General features: G+C 40.5%; 1 protein-coding gene across 2 annotated transcripts in view; it reads left to right on the top strand.

Moving 5' to 3' along the window:
• The window catches only part of SMTN (smoothelin), a 102,706-nt gene extending 88,647 nt beyond the window's left edge, over positions 1-14,059 (top strand). The window contains exons 19-20 of one of the 2 annotated variants that reach the window (XM_075276647.1): positions 1,380-1,549; positions 9,988-10,115. In XM_075276647.1, the coding sequence (XP_075132748.1) occupies positions 1,380-1,524 (145 nt within the window). In that variant the 3' untranslated portion in view covers positions 1,525-1,549; positions 9,988-10,115. Of the gene's footprint in view, positions 1-1,379; positions 1,550-9,987 lie in introns of both variants that reach the window. The other variant, XM_075276646.1, reaches the window with a different exon arrangement.
• Positions 14,060-14,106: the final 47 nt, after the last annotated feature.

Below are 14,106 nucleotides of genomic sequence, written 5' to 3'. Positions count from 1 at the left end.
GAGCGGACTATAATATGGGTATAGTAATGGCTGTAGAAGAAGTTAGGCGCAGGAGGCTTGATAAATGCCACCCAGTGGATACTTTTGTGAGGAGCTGGGTGTTATCCATTTTGAACACTTGGTGATGGCCAAACTAGATATTCATCCCATGTCTTAACTCTTCTATCGAGTGATTTGTCACAGCCATGTAGGGCTAATCTGAAATTGGGATTGTTCTTGTTTCCTAGTAAGGAGAAACGTGACATGCCAAGCAGTTACATCAATACTTCTTTTATCAGGCAGACATAAATTTTATATGGCTTCACTGGGTAGTCATCCCACTCTTCAAGTGGCCGACGAGTACATTTCTAAAATCATGAGATAGATGTGGAATAACCTGCCTATTCTAAACCTTGAAGGAACCTCTCCCCATCTAAGTGTTAAGTGGTTAATTAATTGCCATAATGTTTAGAGGTTATAGTGGTTATATGGGGAAATGGTTTTGCAGTGCTGCACTGGATAAGCCTACTTCATATATATCCTGGCCCCCCATAACCCTCTTTTCGGGTTTGCAGTGCATGGGGGGGGGGGTTGTTATTAGAAGTCTCAATCCTCTGCCTTACCCGCCGTCACTTTGACTTTCGATCACATGACTGACTCCCTTTACTGGAAGTACAAAGTGCAGCAGAAGTAGAGAGAGAGGGGTCAGTCGCATAACAGAATGTTGTTGCAACACCACGGGAGACAGAGGAGTGAGACTTGTCTAAAAAGAATGAGGTCAACATATATATCAGTAAGTAGGTTCATCCAATGCAGCAAATGCAGTATGAAACTTTATTTATGTGGTTCCAAGTTTCTGAAAAGTTCATTTCTAGCATGTAAAAATTATAGGATGAATCCATATTCTGACCAAGAAAAATGTTGAGATGACCATAGAGGAAATGGTATCTCTTACAATGCAGCTCCAAACGTTGCATTGAGATGTTTTTCTAGTTGCACATGTTGTCCTGTACAGCCACCAACCACACATGCTGCATATACTCAGATTCATAACAGAATCTGTGTCACTTCTTAACCCTCTGGCTTTTGCACCTCACATGAATTGTTTCCCCATTCTACCACCTCACCACCAGCTACAGTCACACCCCATGTTATTGTCCAAGGTCTGTTTGTAACCCCATTGAGTTCTTATTTATTTTTTTTGTTCTCTCCAACCATGCACTTCGGTTCTTGGACACGCACAGCATGGGTATGTTCATGGTAATGGCACCAGAATGTTTAAACCACTCATGAATGTCTCTCTTGTCTCTCTCCTTTTTTTTTCTTTCTCTACCTCCACTGGGCTGTGTTCACTGGTTCCCCCTCTGTCTTTCCACCTCTCCTCGCCTGTTCACCCCTAGGAAGCACGCTGACTGTCCGCAATTACTAGACGCAGAGGATATGGTCCGCATGCGAGAACCGGACTGGAAATGTGTTTACACGTACATCCAGGAGTTCTACCGCTGCCTGGTGCAGAAGGGGATGGTAAAAACCAAAAAGTCCTAGGACTTTTTCCAACATAGACACAATGGTGAGAATGAATTTTGTGGTTTCCGACGACGTATGTATGTCTGTAGTTGGTGTGTGTGTTTGTATGTGTATTGTTAGACACAGCATGTGTAATTTGAAGTACTAGTGAATGGTAGAAGATGAAAACTGGTAAAGCCACTTAAAAGCAGAGGATGTCATGCCTTACCTAATTCTTCTCTCTTTACAGAGTACATGTCTAGAAAACTCTCCCATAGACATCAATGAGTCTAAACTATTGCTGCCTATGGTCATGAATATACTGTAAAATATATATCAGTAAATGCTGTTAACACAGCAGAGAAGATGCTCCTGCTTATTTATTCGGCAAATTAAAGAACTGTGTTAGGACTTGGGCTAGCTGTGCACCTTAGATTGCTATTGGTCAAATACTTACTCAGCACAGAACTGTTCCTCCCTCCTCACCGTACACATGCACCCTGTGTTCTCAATTGAGAAAGCACAATAAGCTGCTATTGGTGGCAAACTGTACACTTGTAATGGGCGCTCAAGGCAGCAGGACAGTTCTGAATTTCCAGAGCTGTCCTGCTATTCCCATTATAGTCAGTAGGGTCCTTTGGGCTTTGTTGCTGGACCATTTTCTTTCTCTCTCATTCTTCTGGTTTTGTGATGGTCTATACAGAATTTACCAAAGACTTGCAAACCTGGTCCTCCGAGTTTCTCTAGTGTAGCAGAATACTGAATATTTGGAACGGAGCAGGCTTGCCATCATCATCAGAATATCACTTTGCTGTCACCAAGTACCTTAACTCTGTTCATTGTTTTCTTCCTCTCCAATTTAACAAGATTGCTTACATAAGTAGACTATAACTTTGGAAGGGGTTAATGACATCAGAATTCCTTCCTAATATTTATACAACCTTTTTCAGGAAGATTTATTAATGTCTGCCAGTTCAGTGATGTACAAGTGACAGATGTCAGGTTTAATTTTTAAATCACACTTGCGACAAAAATTGTCACAAGTTCAGTTTATTCTGATGAAAAGTTGTAATATGTGCAGGGTCTGGCTGAGCAGTTTGTTCTATGACTGTATAAGCCTTCTTACAGCCTATAAGTTTTTCAGCCCACTGAGCACCTTGGACGTCCACCAGGGCCTCCGAACACCCCCCACATCATACCTTTATTCACATCCCTTCTTTGCTTGTGCTCCATCTGCCCTCCTCCGCCCTGGATGTTCTTCTGGCCAGATTGCGCTGCTGCGTTTGAATTCTTGGGCATGCACAGTTCAGCTATGCGCATGTCCGAGCGCCATTTTGTTGTAGTTTGCTATAGAACTCGGGATACTGCTCGGTATGCTGTTCTATAGTGAGGCCCTGGGGAAAACCCAGGGTGTTTGGTGGGCTCATTTACATAAAGTAACCAGGATTACAACGGAACGGTGGGGAGAATCGAAAAAAAGAAGGTAGTAGTAGAATTGCTTTTTTTTAAAGCATGTCTTTATCTAAAAAACACTGATGAATAGAATCCTTTTAAGGCTAAGGCCCCACGTGCCGGAAACGCCACGCTAAAACGCTGCGGGAACAACCGCGGTGGAAAAGCATTGTGGTTCTTCCTGCAGTGCTTCGAACAGAAAGTTCAGCGTTTTCCTCCTCGGACTTTGTTACCATTATATCTACGGGAAACCACCTGCGTTTCCATAGATATAATTGACATGCTGCGATTTCCGAAAGTGCATCGTGTCCACACTGCACTTTCAAACGCAAAGTGGGCATGGGATTCGCATGAATCCCATCCATTTTTCGGATACTGTATAACGCTGTGATTTTCCTGGCGTTTCATGCCTGTGGGGCCCCGGCCTAATAGCGCAAAGTGGTGCAAACATGAAATTTATCTATTTAGTTGTATGAGCAAAGTTACATAGTGAATTGGAGAATAGATAACTCCACTGTCCTGGCATACTGCAGGCCTCAATGTATTATTTCTGAATCAATCAGATAAGTCTCACACAGGGATCATGTTAATCTTGGAGACTGGGCATGTACTTATATGGAGTGAAGAGAGGAGAATATTCAGTAGAAACACAAACCAAATGATGGAAATTATGAGTCACTGAACTTGTGTATGTACCTCAGCAAATATCAGGTTAATACTAGGGGCATCTGCTGCTTAGTACATGTGACACCATATGGTTAGTATCATATATGAAGTGGGTCTTTTGCAAAACACTGCACTGTATCACAATCCTTTTCCCCCCTAAAATGGTCCTCCAGCAAGACTGTGTATGTCTGTGCTAGTTCAGCCTTAGGCGAAGGACCCACAGGATGTCCCGCAACAGTAAAGCTCGGTGGGAAAAACCATGGCGGCAACTTCGCAATTCTTCCTGCAGTGCTTTAAACAGAAAGTTCGCTGAGTTTTCCTCCGCGGACTTTCTGTTACTATTGTACCTATGTGGAAACCACTGGCGTTTCTATAGGTATATTTGACATGCTGCTATTTCCAAAACTTCCGCACTGGTTTTGGTAATTGCAGCACGTCCGCACGGCGGTTTTTACCTCAAAATGAGCATGGGATTCACCAGAATCCCATACACTTTGCTCTTACTGTAAAACACCGCGATTTGCTGTCTTTGATTTGCGCTTTACTGTAACACGACACTTTTGTCTGTGGCTTCTGACGGGTGCCTGAGCCTTTTAAAAAAAAAAAAAGTTTTATAGTGGCACTTTGAGATATAAAAAAAAAAAAACATGAAATGTGAAAAATGTTTTCCTTCATTGTTTTGATTATTTTTTCCCAGATATAAATAAAAAGTGCAACAACAAAAATTAAGCCATATGTTACCAAAAAAATATGCAAAAAAAATAACCCAAGTAAAAAAAATCTTACAACCCTCAAACCCGCATACGCAAATGGAAAAAAAAGGAAATGTGTTTGGTCCCGAATCAGGGAAATTGGCCCTGTACTGAAGTGGTTAAAGGGGCTGTCCAATTTCAGACAAATATTGAGAGGCAAATCTTGTTATATGTATAATTAAAAAGTTATACAATTTTTCAATATAGTTTGTTTCAGTTCCTCACAGTTTTCTAGAGTTCTGCTTGCTGTAATTCGTTCTGCTTATTCCCGGTGGGTAAAAATCGCTCTATGGTCATGTGATGAATACACAGGTGCACAGCTCGTAACCGGGCAGATGCCTGATTTCTGGTCTGTGACTATAACAAACTGTGTCACGTGATCACGGACGGATTGTTATCCACCGGTAGTAAGCAGAATGAATGATAAGAAGCTGAGATCTAGAAAACCACATGGAATTGATGCAAGAAGTCTTTGTTTTGTTTCTCTTTTTGTATTTTGAGTCCCAGCATGTGCAGCATAAAGTAATGACTATATTGTCCCTTGGGGAACTGATTCATCTAGTCATGCAGTCATTGCACTAACCTATGAAGCTTGACTGACATATCCCTCACTGTCAGAGCGGGTGAGGGACATCAAAGGTGATAGGGACAGCAATGGATCCCTCCGTATGTTGTAGAGGTCCTAATTAGATAATTAATTAACAGGCCTAGATGGACTGCAGCCATCTTTCTTTTAAGCCTGGAGAACTTATTAAAGACACAAGATGGTAGTGTATCAAAAGAGTTCTGATTTTATTATAAGAAAAAGGTAGTTTAAATACATTACAGACAAAGAGCTGGCTTGGCTATTCTAATTAGTATACCATGATTGGTCATAGAGATATAAGATAAGCCTGGCACATGACTATTGGCTGAGGCCTGATATAATCTGCATCTCATTACAGCTTTCCACACTGGGATGGACTTTCCCATGAAACAAAGAAGGATTCAAAATACTTGTGTGAGCTAACATCCCAGACTGTCTATATGTATATATCATGGCAAAAGAGATAAGATGACATGTTCCATAGACTGTGTGTCTATACACTCTAAGTGACCTTCATATACCATAAAATATGACAGAGTGCCCAGATACCATAAGATTAATACTTTTGTTGGTTATGTGTCCATATATCATGTAAAGGAGGTAAGAGATATACAAAGTCAGCTGCATCTTCTCAAAATGAGGCCCTTGAGAGATAATGATTAGCAACCTATGCATTAATGTTCATTATCACATTCCTTCAAGTCTAACAAAGGGCCTCCTTGACTTAAGCAGAAAAAATACATACTTATACAGTTTATATGTGAAAGATTACAAGATGGCTGCCAAAATACAAAGATGGAGGACTTAACTCTAACAAAGGAAACCTCATTACTTGATGCTACCTCTGCTGGGGCCAGTTTAGAGGAGGAAAAAAAAAAAAAAAAAAAAACACCTGACAGGTTCCCTTTAATAATCCCTGTCAACGATATCTGATCAGTGAAGGTCCAGGTTTTGCAATCCCTGACATGGCGCTTGTTTGACTATACTCCACTGTTCTTGGAAAGTCAAAAAAAAGTTAGCGAAACATTCTGCTTACAGCAGTAGAGACCCCTGAATGGAGCCACCCCCAATCTAACATTGATGTTCTATTGAGCTATGTTTTCAGTGTTTATGATGGACAAATGTATGAACAGCTCAGCTTAGAGTGCATGTGTATATACTGTATATTCAGTGGCTGCCAGAAGTCTCCTGGTGGAACAAGTTGTAATGTAATACACTTGTCTGGATGCTCCCATACACACGAGATTGTTCACTTCTTGCTGTGAGATAATTAATGATTGATCTTTATAATATTTATTGCACAGTTCTTTTCTCTTATAGACTACGGGGGATTTGTTTTACATTCTGTGCTAGTTTCTATCATACATTGTATGCTAAAAACTGCACGTTTAAGCGCACAGATGTTCTGGCACCAGAATTCGACTTGGCGTTTATGCGCTCCACCACCTAATTTTTAGAAAAATGGATGTCGGGGGCATTTTTTTTTTTCTTGACTCGAGTATAAGCCGAGGGGGGCTTTTTCAGCACAAAAACTGTGCTGAAAAATTCAGCTTATACTCGAGTATATATGGTAGCTATGTGTTATTGTATCAGATTTTGTAAAAAAAAAAAAAAAAATTTTTATGTATAATCCCTGTGCTTCCATGAGTTTAATACCATATTATGGTACAAATAATGGTAAGTAAAAAATGTTTAATATTATATAATATTTATGAATTGGGTTTTAATATTTTAAAAGGAATCTATGATTGGCAAAAAATTAATTAATTATAAACTATGTATTGTAGCCTTTCTAAAGGCTTTTCCAGCAGTACCTTTGTTTTTAAGATGCATCTTTATCTGCAGCCTCCTCAGAGAGTACAGGGGGCGTATACTTTAGCCACAGAGCAGAGCCGCATCACAATTGTGATCCCGCCTAGCTACTGTTAGGCACCGCCCTCTTCTCATAGTTCAGCCTTCCCCCAGTCTTCATCACTAGCATTCCAGCGCCACTCCAACAACCTTCTTGCTTGAAATCCTGCACATGTGCAGTATCCATGGCCACTATGTCGTGGCTGAGTGTGCCTCCTTGGATTACCAAGCGAGGGTAATGTGCATGCCCAGTACGTTCTTGAAGTTCTGTGAGCATACTGAGCATGCACAGTATGACCCTTTGTTCAGAAATCCAAGATGATACACGGAGCATGTGCGAAAGGAGGTCAGAGCGGCTCTGGAATGCTAGTGACAAGACTAGCTTAAAGATTAGGGGGGAGTGGGAAGGCTCAACTATGAGAAGATGGCGGCACATGACTGTAGCTTGGAAGGATCCCAACAATGACGTGACTGTGCTCTGTGGCTAAAGTGTACACCCCCTGTACTCCCTGAGGAGGCTACAGGTAGAGGAAAGAAGGCACTGCTTCAAAACGTAGTGTTTCTTTAAACAATAAAATTTAAATGATAGATTCCTTTAGGCTAAGGCCCCACATCGCAGAAATGCAGCTTCTTTGGTTACAGATTTTGCTGTGTTTTTTTTGAGCCAAAGACAGGAATGGATTAAGCAGAAGGGAGAAGTATAAGAAGCTTCCTAGATATTTCCAATTCCTTTTCTAGCCATTCTTGGCTTTGGCTTTGACTGAAAAAAACGCAACAAAATCTACAACAAGAAAAAGCTGCATTTGCGCAACGTGTGGCCTAAACCTTAGAGTGGTTTTTCGGGATTTAAGAAGATGGGTCAAAGCAGGGAATGTAATATGTATAAAATAACTTATACGCAGCTCATAAATCTGCCACGTCCATGGTAGTCTCACCAGTCTTTAATTGTCCTATTATGGTGACAGGCGATCATTTGCACAAGACTGCTGCAGCCAGTTACTGTCTGTGTCAAATGTTATATATGCAGACATCGCCACTGGAGACAAATTTACTGCAGACCTGTGCCGTGCATGTGAGTGGCACATCATCACCATGGGACCGTTAACAAAAATTGGTGGGATCACCAGAGCAAACAGGGATAAAGTGATAGGCAACTTATCTGATGAGTTTATATAATAATAATAATAATAATTATTATTATTATTATTATTATTATTATATCACATTCCTTATTTTGTCACAATTTTTAAAAAATTTGAGACTGTGCATTGTAGCATAAGAGTTGTGTAGTTTCACTAAAAGTGATCACAAGTGATCTGGATTTTACCTACTCTATTTAAAGTGTTGAAATCTGCAGTAAAATGTGCATGTCCATGCTATACGAAGGGAGACCCAAAAGAATGAGGCTGCTGCGCGCGCAGTTTTCGTAGTACGTGATTCTGCAGCTAGTTATTTGTTCAACCACACCTTCTCAGTCAGTGTGCCAAGCGGCATTGATGCGGAAGGTTTCGTCTACCCGCAGTGAATTTTCTAGCAAGAGCTGTTTTGTCCAGCCGTCGTTTTTCTTCATGAAGTTTTATGAGCAGTGTGTGGCTGTGAAGTTTTGCTTTCTGCTCTTGAAACAAGCATCGGAAACCGTTCAAATGTTGAAGACCGCTTACAAGGATGACGCTATGTGTCAAGCTCAAGTTTACTCGTGGTTCACCCGCTTTAAAAATGGTGAAATGTCAATTGATATTGATGATCAACCACGTTCTGGACGTCCGTTGACTTCCCGAACGGAAGAAAGTGTCCAAAAAATCAACGAGCTTGTGCGTGAAGATCGACAACGAACCATTGAGGAACTTTAAGAGTTGTCTGGAGTGAGTTGGAGCTGGATTCAGCGCATTTTACTGGAGGAGTTGGGCATATCACGGGTTGCTGCAAAGTTTGTGCCGCGGCTCTTGACTGATCAACAGAAAGAGCATCGCATCGAAACATGCCGTGCCATGAAAGATCATGCCGAAACCGACCCAGAATTTTTATTCTAAAATTATTACGGGAGATGAGTCTTGTTGCTATGCTTACGACCCGGAAACCAAACGACAATCAAGCCACTGGAAGACACCATCCTCGCCCTGCGCCAAAAAGACTCGTCAACATGAAGACAATGGTCATTTTTTTCGATGCAAAAGGGATTGTGCACTCAGAATTCGTTCCAGCAGGTCAGACTGTGAACCAGGTTTTCTACTTGGGGGTTCTCAGAGGTTGCGCAACAGTGTGGGGCGAAAAAGGCCCGAAATGTGGTAGTCTGGTGATTGGTTTTTCCACCACGACAATGCCCTAGCCCACACCGCCATCTCGGTGACCACTTTCATGGCAAGAAATGGCATGGCTGTCTTGCCCCACCCACCTATATTCACCTGATATGGCTCCCAGTGACTTTTTTTTATTCCCACGAATGAAGAGGAACCTCAAGGGGAAGCGTTTCGCTGACGTGGAGGAGGTGAAAAGGAAAACGACAGAGGCTCTTGCACATATCAAAGTAGATAAGTTTAAAAAATGTTTTGAACAATGGCAGACGAGATTTGACAAATGTATTGCCACCAAAGGAGAGTACTTTGAAGGAATTTTGTACAAAAAAATAAATACACGCTTCAAAAACAACTTTTCTGGAAACTTTTGGGTACCCCCTCGTATATTATACTGTACATTTTCAAGGGTCCGCTGTAAATAAAACCTTGTCAGTTAGTGAATATCTGCAGCATGGCTGGAAACCTTAGATATTGTGTATGTACCAGTGCCATGATTCCTGCTTGGCATAAATGCTTGCTGTAGTATTAAGTTGCATATAGATGTAGCAGAGGTTGAATTGTACGTCTGTTTTTATTATAGTATACACAACTTATAGCTAAAATGGAGTCTACTGTGACACATAATATGTATTTGTAGATTAATGCCAAACTATAAGTCATTGTGTTCAGTGCTAAAGAGCAGAACATTTTACATGGAATATGTTCGTAGTATAAAGAAATGACTTGATCACTGTGTATCTTATAACCATGTTCCAACAGATTTCATGCGTGAGCGTCTTAAGATGCTTGTTCATTAGATCTTCTGTCAGCTAATTCATCTGCCTTCTTTTTATTGCCTGCTCTTCTGTCTTGTCTCTCTCTTTTGGTTAAATTTAATGAAATGTATTTTTTTTCCTGATAGATATTTGGTTGACTGTGTCCCCCTGGTGGAGGTTGAGGACATGATGATCATGGGGAAGAAACCAGACTCGAAGTGTGTTTTTACCTACGTCCAATCCTTATACAATCACCTGAGGCGGCATGAAATGCGTCTACGCAAGAATGAATTTTAATAAAGCCCTTTTATCCCCTTGAATTCTCCTGGCACAGCACCAGCACTATGCGGCTATAGCCACTGTAGTACTGCACAATTTCACAGTTAACCCCAAGATCACTAAAGGGACACTTTATGGGGTTGCCTTGTGCTTCGAACCTATTGAATGGAGTTACTGACTGTACATTTGACTTTGCTTCATTAATTCCTCCTCACATTACTCTGTCTCCTGCCAGAGCTTTGCATTGTGTTGCAGTGCAATGCATTGTGGTGCCTTGGTCAACCTCTGCTGCTGTGCTGGTGGGGCTTTGTCACTGCCTCAAATACCTAACCCCCTTCCCACAGAATTAATATATTTAGATAGTATTATATAAAGCACCAGGTAAGCGCTGGGCCTTTACGTCATCACCGCCGCAAGTTTTAGAACAGTGCGTGAACTCTGTTTTCTTTTTTTCCACATTTAATGTTTCTCATTGCTGTAAATGTATTAGGCACGACTAGAACAGCACTCAGATACCCCGTATATAACAGAACTATTATTAGACTTCCATAAAATGACAGAAATGCTCTGTACAGGTTACTACTCTGGATGTATGGGAGCTGATCATTTTGAGCATTCCCTTTCATTGATGGGTGATATTGTCAAACGCGTGATCATGAATCAAGAATAGATCAAGAAGCTATACATATGATGATCCTTAATATATGCAAGTAATAAGGTCCGTGCTGCATATGTATATTGCTACATAGAGGAACAACTGGTCAGTTAGTGAATATCTTGCCCTCACCATACTGTACCTATAGTCCTACTTACCGGCAGCATTTGCTATAGCACAAGCTTCTGAGTAGATTGATATATAGTTTTGTGGGAAAACATTCAATATAATTGATTTTTTTATTTATATCTCTGCCCGCTCTGGACTTCGGACCACCCACTAGATTCCTATCTCAGTACAGTCTACTCACCTGACTACTAAGCTCAGAAACAGCAGAGAGATTTGTCAGCTCTTATCCTATGATGGATAAGAACATCCGAATGAAACAAATAGTATAATGGCGGATGCAGACAGAGCACGTTCCTTTTGCATCCCTCAACATTCACTGTAATGTAAAAAAAACAAGACTGAAGCTTTCTTCCATGTTTGCCTGCACACTCATGTGCATGAAGCCTGACTTCAGTTTTGTGATTCAAGTGCTTTCCATGGGGGTTGAGTTCCAATGTCCGAGCAGGATATGACCAGCTCTATTATTATGCTAACACTGCATCGGATGCCCATCACATGAGCTTCACCTGCACACTTGGTCGTGTGCATGATGCCTTATCTGTTTTAAAAATAAATGCCAGTTGGAAGCTTCTGCTTTTTTTATTATTATTATTATAACAGTACAGTGAATTATGAATGATACAGACAGAATGTGCTCTCTGTATTAATCATATAGAGTTTTCAGTCTGTTCTGATCCTTCAAAAGGTAGAGGATAAACATTTATTGTGATATAATCCCTTAAAGGGGTTGTGTTCTCAGGCTTAAATACTGATGACCTAGTCTTAGAATAGGTCATTGGTATCAGATTTGTGGGGGTCAAAAACATGACACTCCCACGACCAAGTGTTTGAAGCAGCAGCAGCACTTGGGTAAGCACAGCTTCTGCTTCATAGGCAGCTGTAATACCAAACACAGCCACTATGCAAGATACAACACTGTTCTTGGTCAGCAATAAAGAATCCCTTGCGCTCATCTGAACATTGCAGCCTCCTAAGATAGCTGATTATGGTGTACCGGGTGTCAGACCCCCTTTGATCTTACCTAAGGATAGGTCATGAATACCAGAGCTGGAAATCTCCTTTAACAATAAGACCGGTTATTGCACTTACCATTTTTTTTTTGTTATCTGAGTGTTGATCTAGATATAATATATCATGATTTCTAACACTGCTATGGCAGAATAATTGTCACATCTTCTGTCCTCTGTCAGCCTGATAGTTTAACACAAATGTATTTTGAGCCCTCTGTGTACCCTGGTCCTACTTTTCTTTCTGGCCGAACGCCTTTTTTCATGGTACCTCCTTTTGTCAGACAAATGTTGCAGTTTGGTTATTGGATATCTTTGATAGAAGGATTTGGTACAACACAGAAAATTTCCAAGTGCTGTCTTCCTTTATGGGGAGAGGTTGTGTCCATACAATGATTGGGCTCCCATTTGTGTGGATCTGCACTTTAACATTTTGTAGTAGTGTTGTTGGTTTTTGATTTTTTTTTTTTTCTCATTATATTAGTCTAGAATGTAAGAAAGGTTCAGATTTACATTTTTAATATATAGTCTGATATACTGTACCAGTGATGAAAACTTTGACAGTCGTAATTGAAGCCATTAATTTTCTGTACTAAATTCTGATCCTATGGGATAGACTGCGTCATCAGGTTCATACCAAGAGACTATAGACAGAAAGGTGTTTTTTTTCTACAATGATTTTTGGTTTGTCCATACAATGCAGCTTTAATTTTAAATGTGCCAATACCTTCCTTGTGCAGCCTGGTCACAAATTGTAGATGTGCATCAAAACTTCATATACCATTATGTTAATATGGCTTCTCACCTTGCGCTATGCATATGTTTTACAAATGTTACTGCTGCTTCTTGCTTTCATATGACAGGTCTGTATTCTCAGACATCCTAGCAGAATTGATCGTGATTTAAGGGTATGCCAGGGATGGCTGTCATCTTTCCAGGACTCCTTCTGCAGTCTTGTCTGGCTGAATTAAGAATAAACTATTGCTGCCGTTTCCTTAAATTTACAGTTATAAAAATTGAAATGAGAAGAATCACTGAATGCTCATCTTAGACACCAAGATATGAGCCTCAGGCCTTGTGCACACTGTTCTCAGTTCTAATTGACAGGCACAAGGATTATACACAGATGTCTTGCATAAAGAGCATTGATACCTGTAAAGGTGGCGGGAGCAGCAGTGTTACAATTCCCTTATGATGATAAAGGAGCTGTAATACATCCTGGTAGCTGTCAGGCATTCTCTCTACTTGTGACTCCTTATACCATGTTCTTGGAAGGGTTTCAAGTCTCCCACAAACCATTATTCAGGGGTAAACGCCAGATAATCGCCCTTTTATCTGTCATGATTACCAAATGCCCAATAAAGGGCGACCCCTGTAAGCATCAGTCATACCTATAAGAATCGGAAAGGGCAAATCCAGTCAATAATAATATTCTGACGTGTCTGATTCATGGTCACATCAGTGAGGTTTGATTTCCATCCGCCATTGATATTGAGGATGAATCCTGAAACACAAATGCCTAAATACACTGCCATTTCTAATTCATGTTTTGCTGAGTGTGTCTTGTTTCTATATCAGAACTCTCTGAGCAATGTCAAAGGAGTTTGAGACCTTTTAGCTTGGAAATAAGTTGTGGTCTAAAGTAACTGAAATGACCAATGTGATCCTATTTGTAAGATTGCCGTCAGTGCATACAGTAATCTGTCTGCCATATCTGCTACTAGTCCTCTTTTCGTCTGTGCTCGGCTGTAGGTGGGAATGTTTATGGGACTAACACTGCAAAGCTGTGATAACCTGTTTTTTTGCTTCTCTTGCCCTTTTGTTTTGTAAGTGTATTTGTGTGGTTTTTTCCCCAGCAAATCCTTTTTTAACGGTTTGTATACTTATATTTGTATATTGTATATTAGGTTGTATACACATAAACCCTAAAAGATACGAGTGTGTGCAACAACTGCATATACAATGTTAGTCTATTTTGTTTTTGCCATTGTGTTAACAGTTTGTACCGTACAAATTTTTAATGGTCCCGTTCTCTGAACAGCGGTTCAGCAACCATCTTCTTTTCTGACCAGATGGCTTTGATCACTCCTTTATACACGGCTTTTGTGTACCATTCTTTTTATACACCAGCGTGTGCTGTCATTTTAATAAAATTATATGAACTAATGTCTTCTCTAAAATTATTTCACACAACC

Source organism: Leptodactylus fuscus, chromosome 1, assembly GCF_031893055.1.
Source record: "Leptodactylus fuscus isolate aLepFus1 chromosome 1, aLepFus1.hap2, whole genome shotgun sequence".
Lineage (NCBI taxonomy): Eukaryota > Metazoa > Chordata > Amphibia > Anura > Leptodactylidae > Leptodactylus > Leptodactylus fuscus.
Note: the sequence above shows the minus strand (reverse complement) of the source record. Positions and strands in the feature narration are given on the sequence as shown.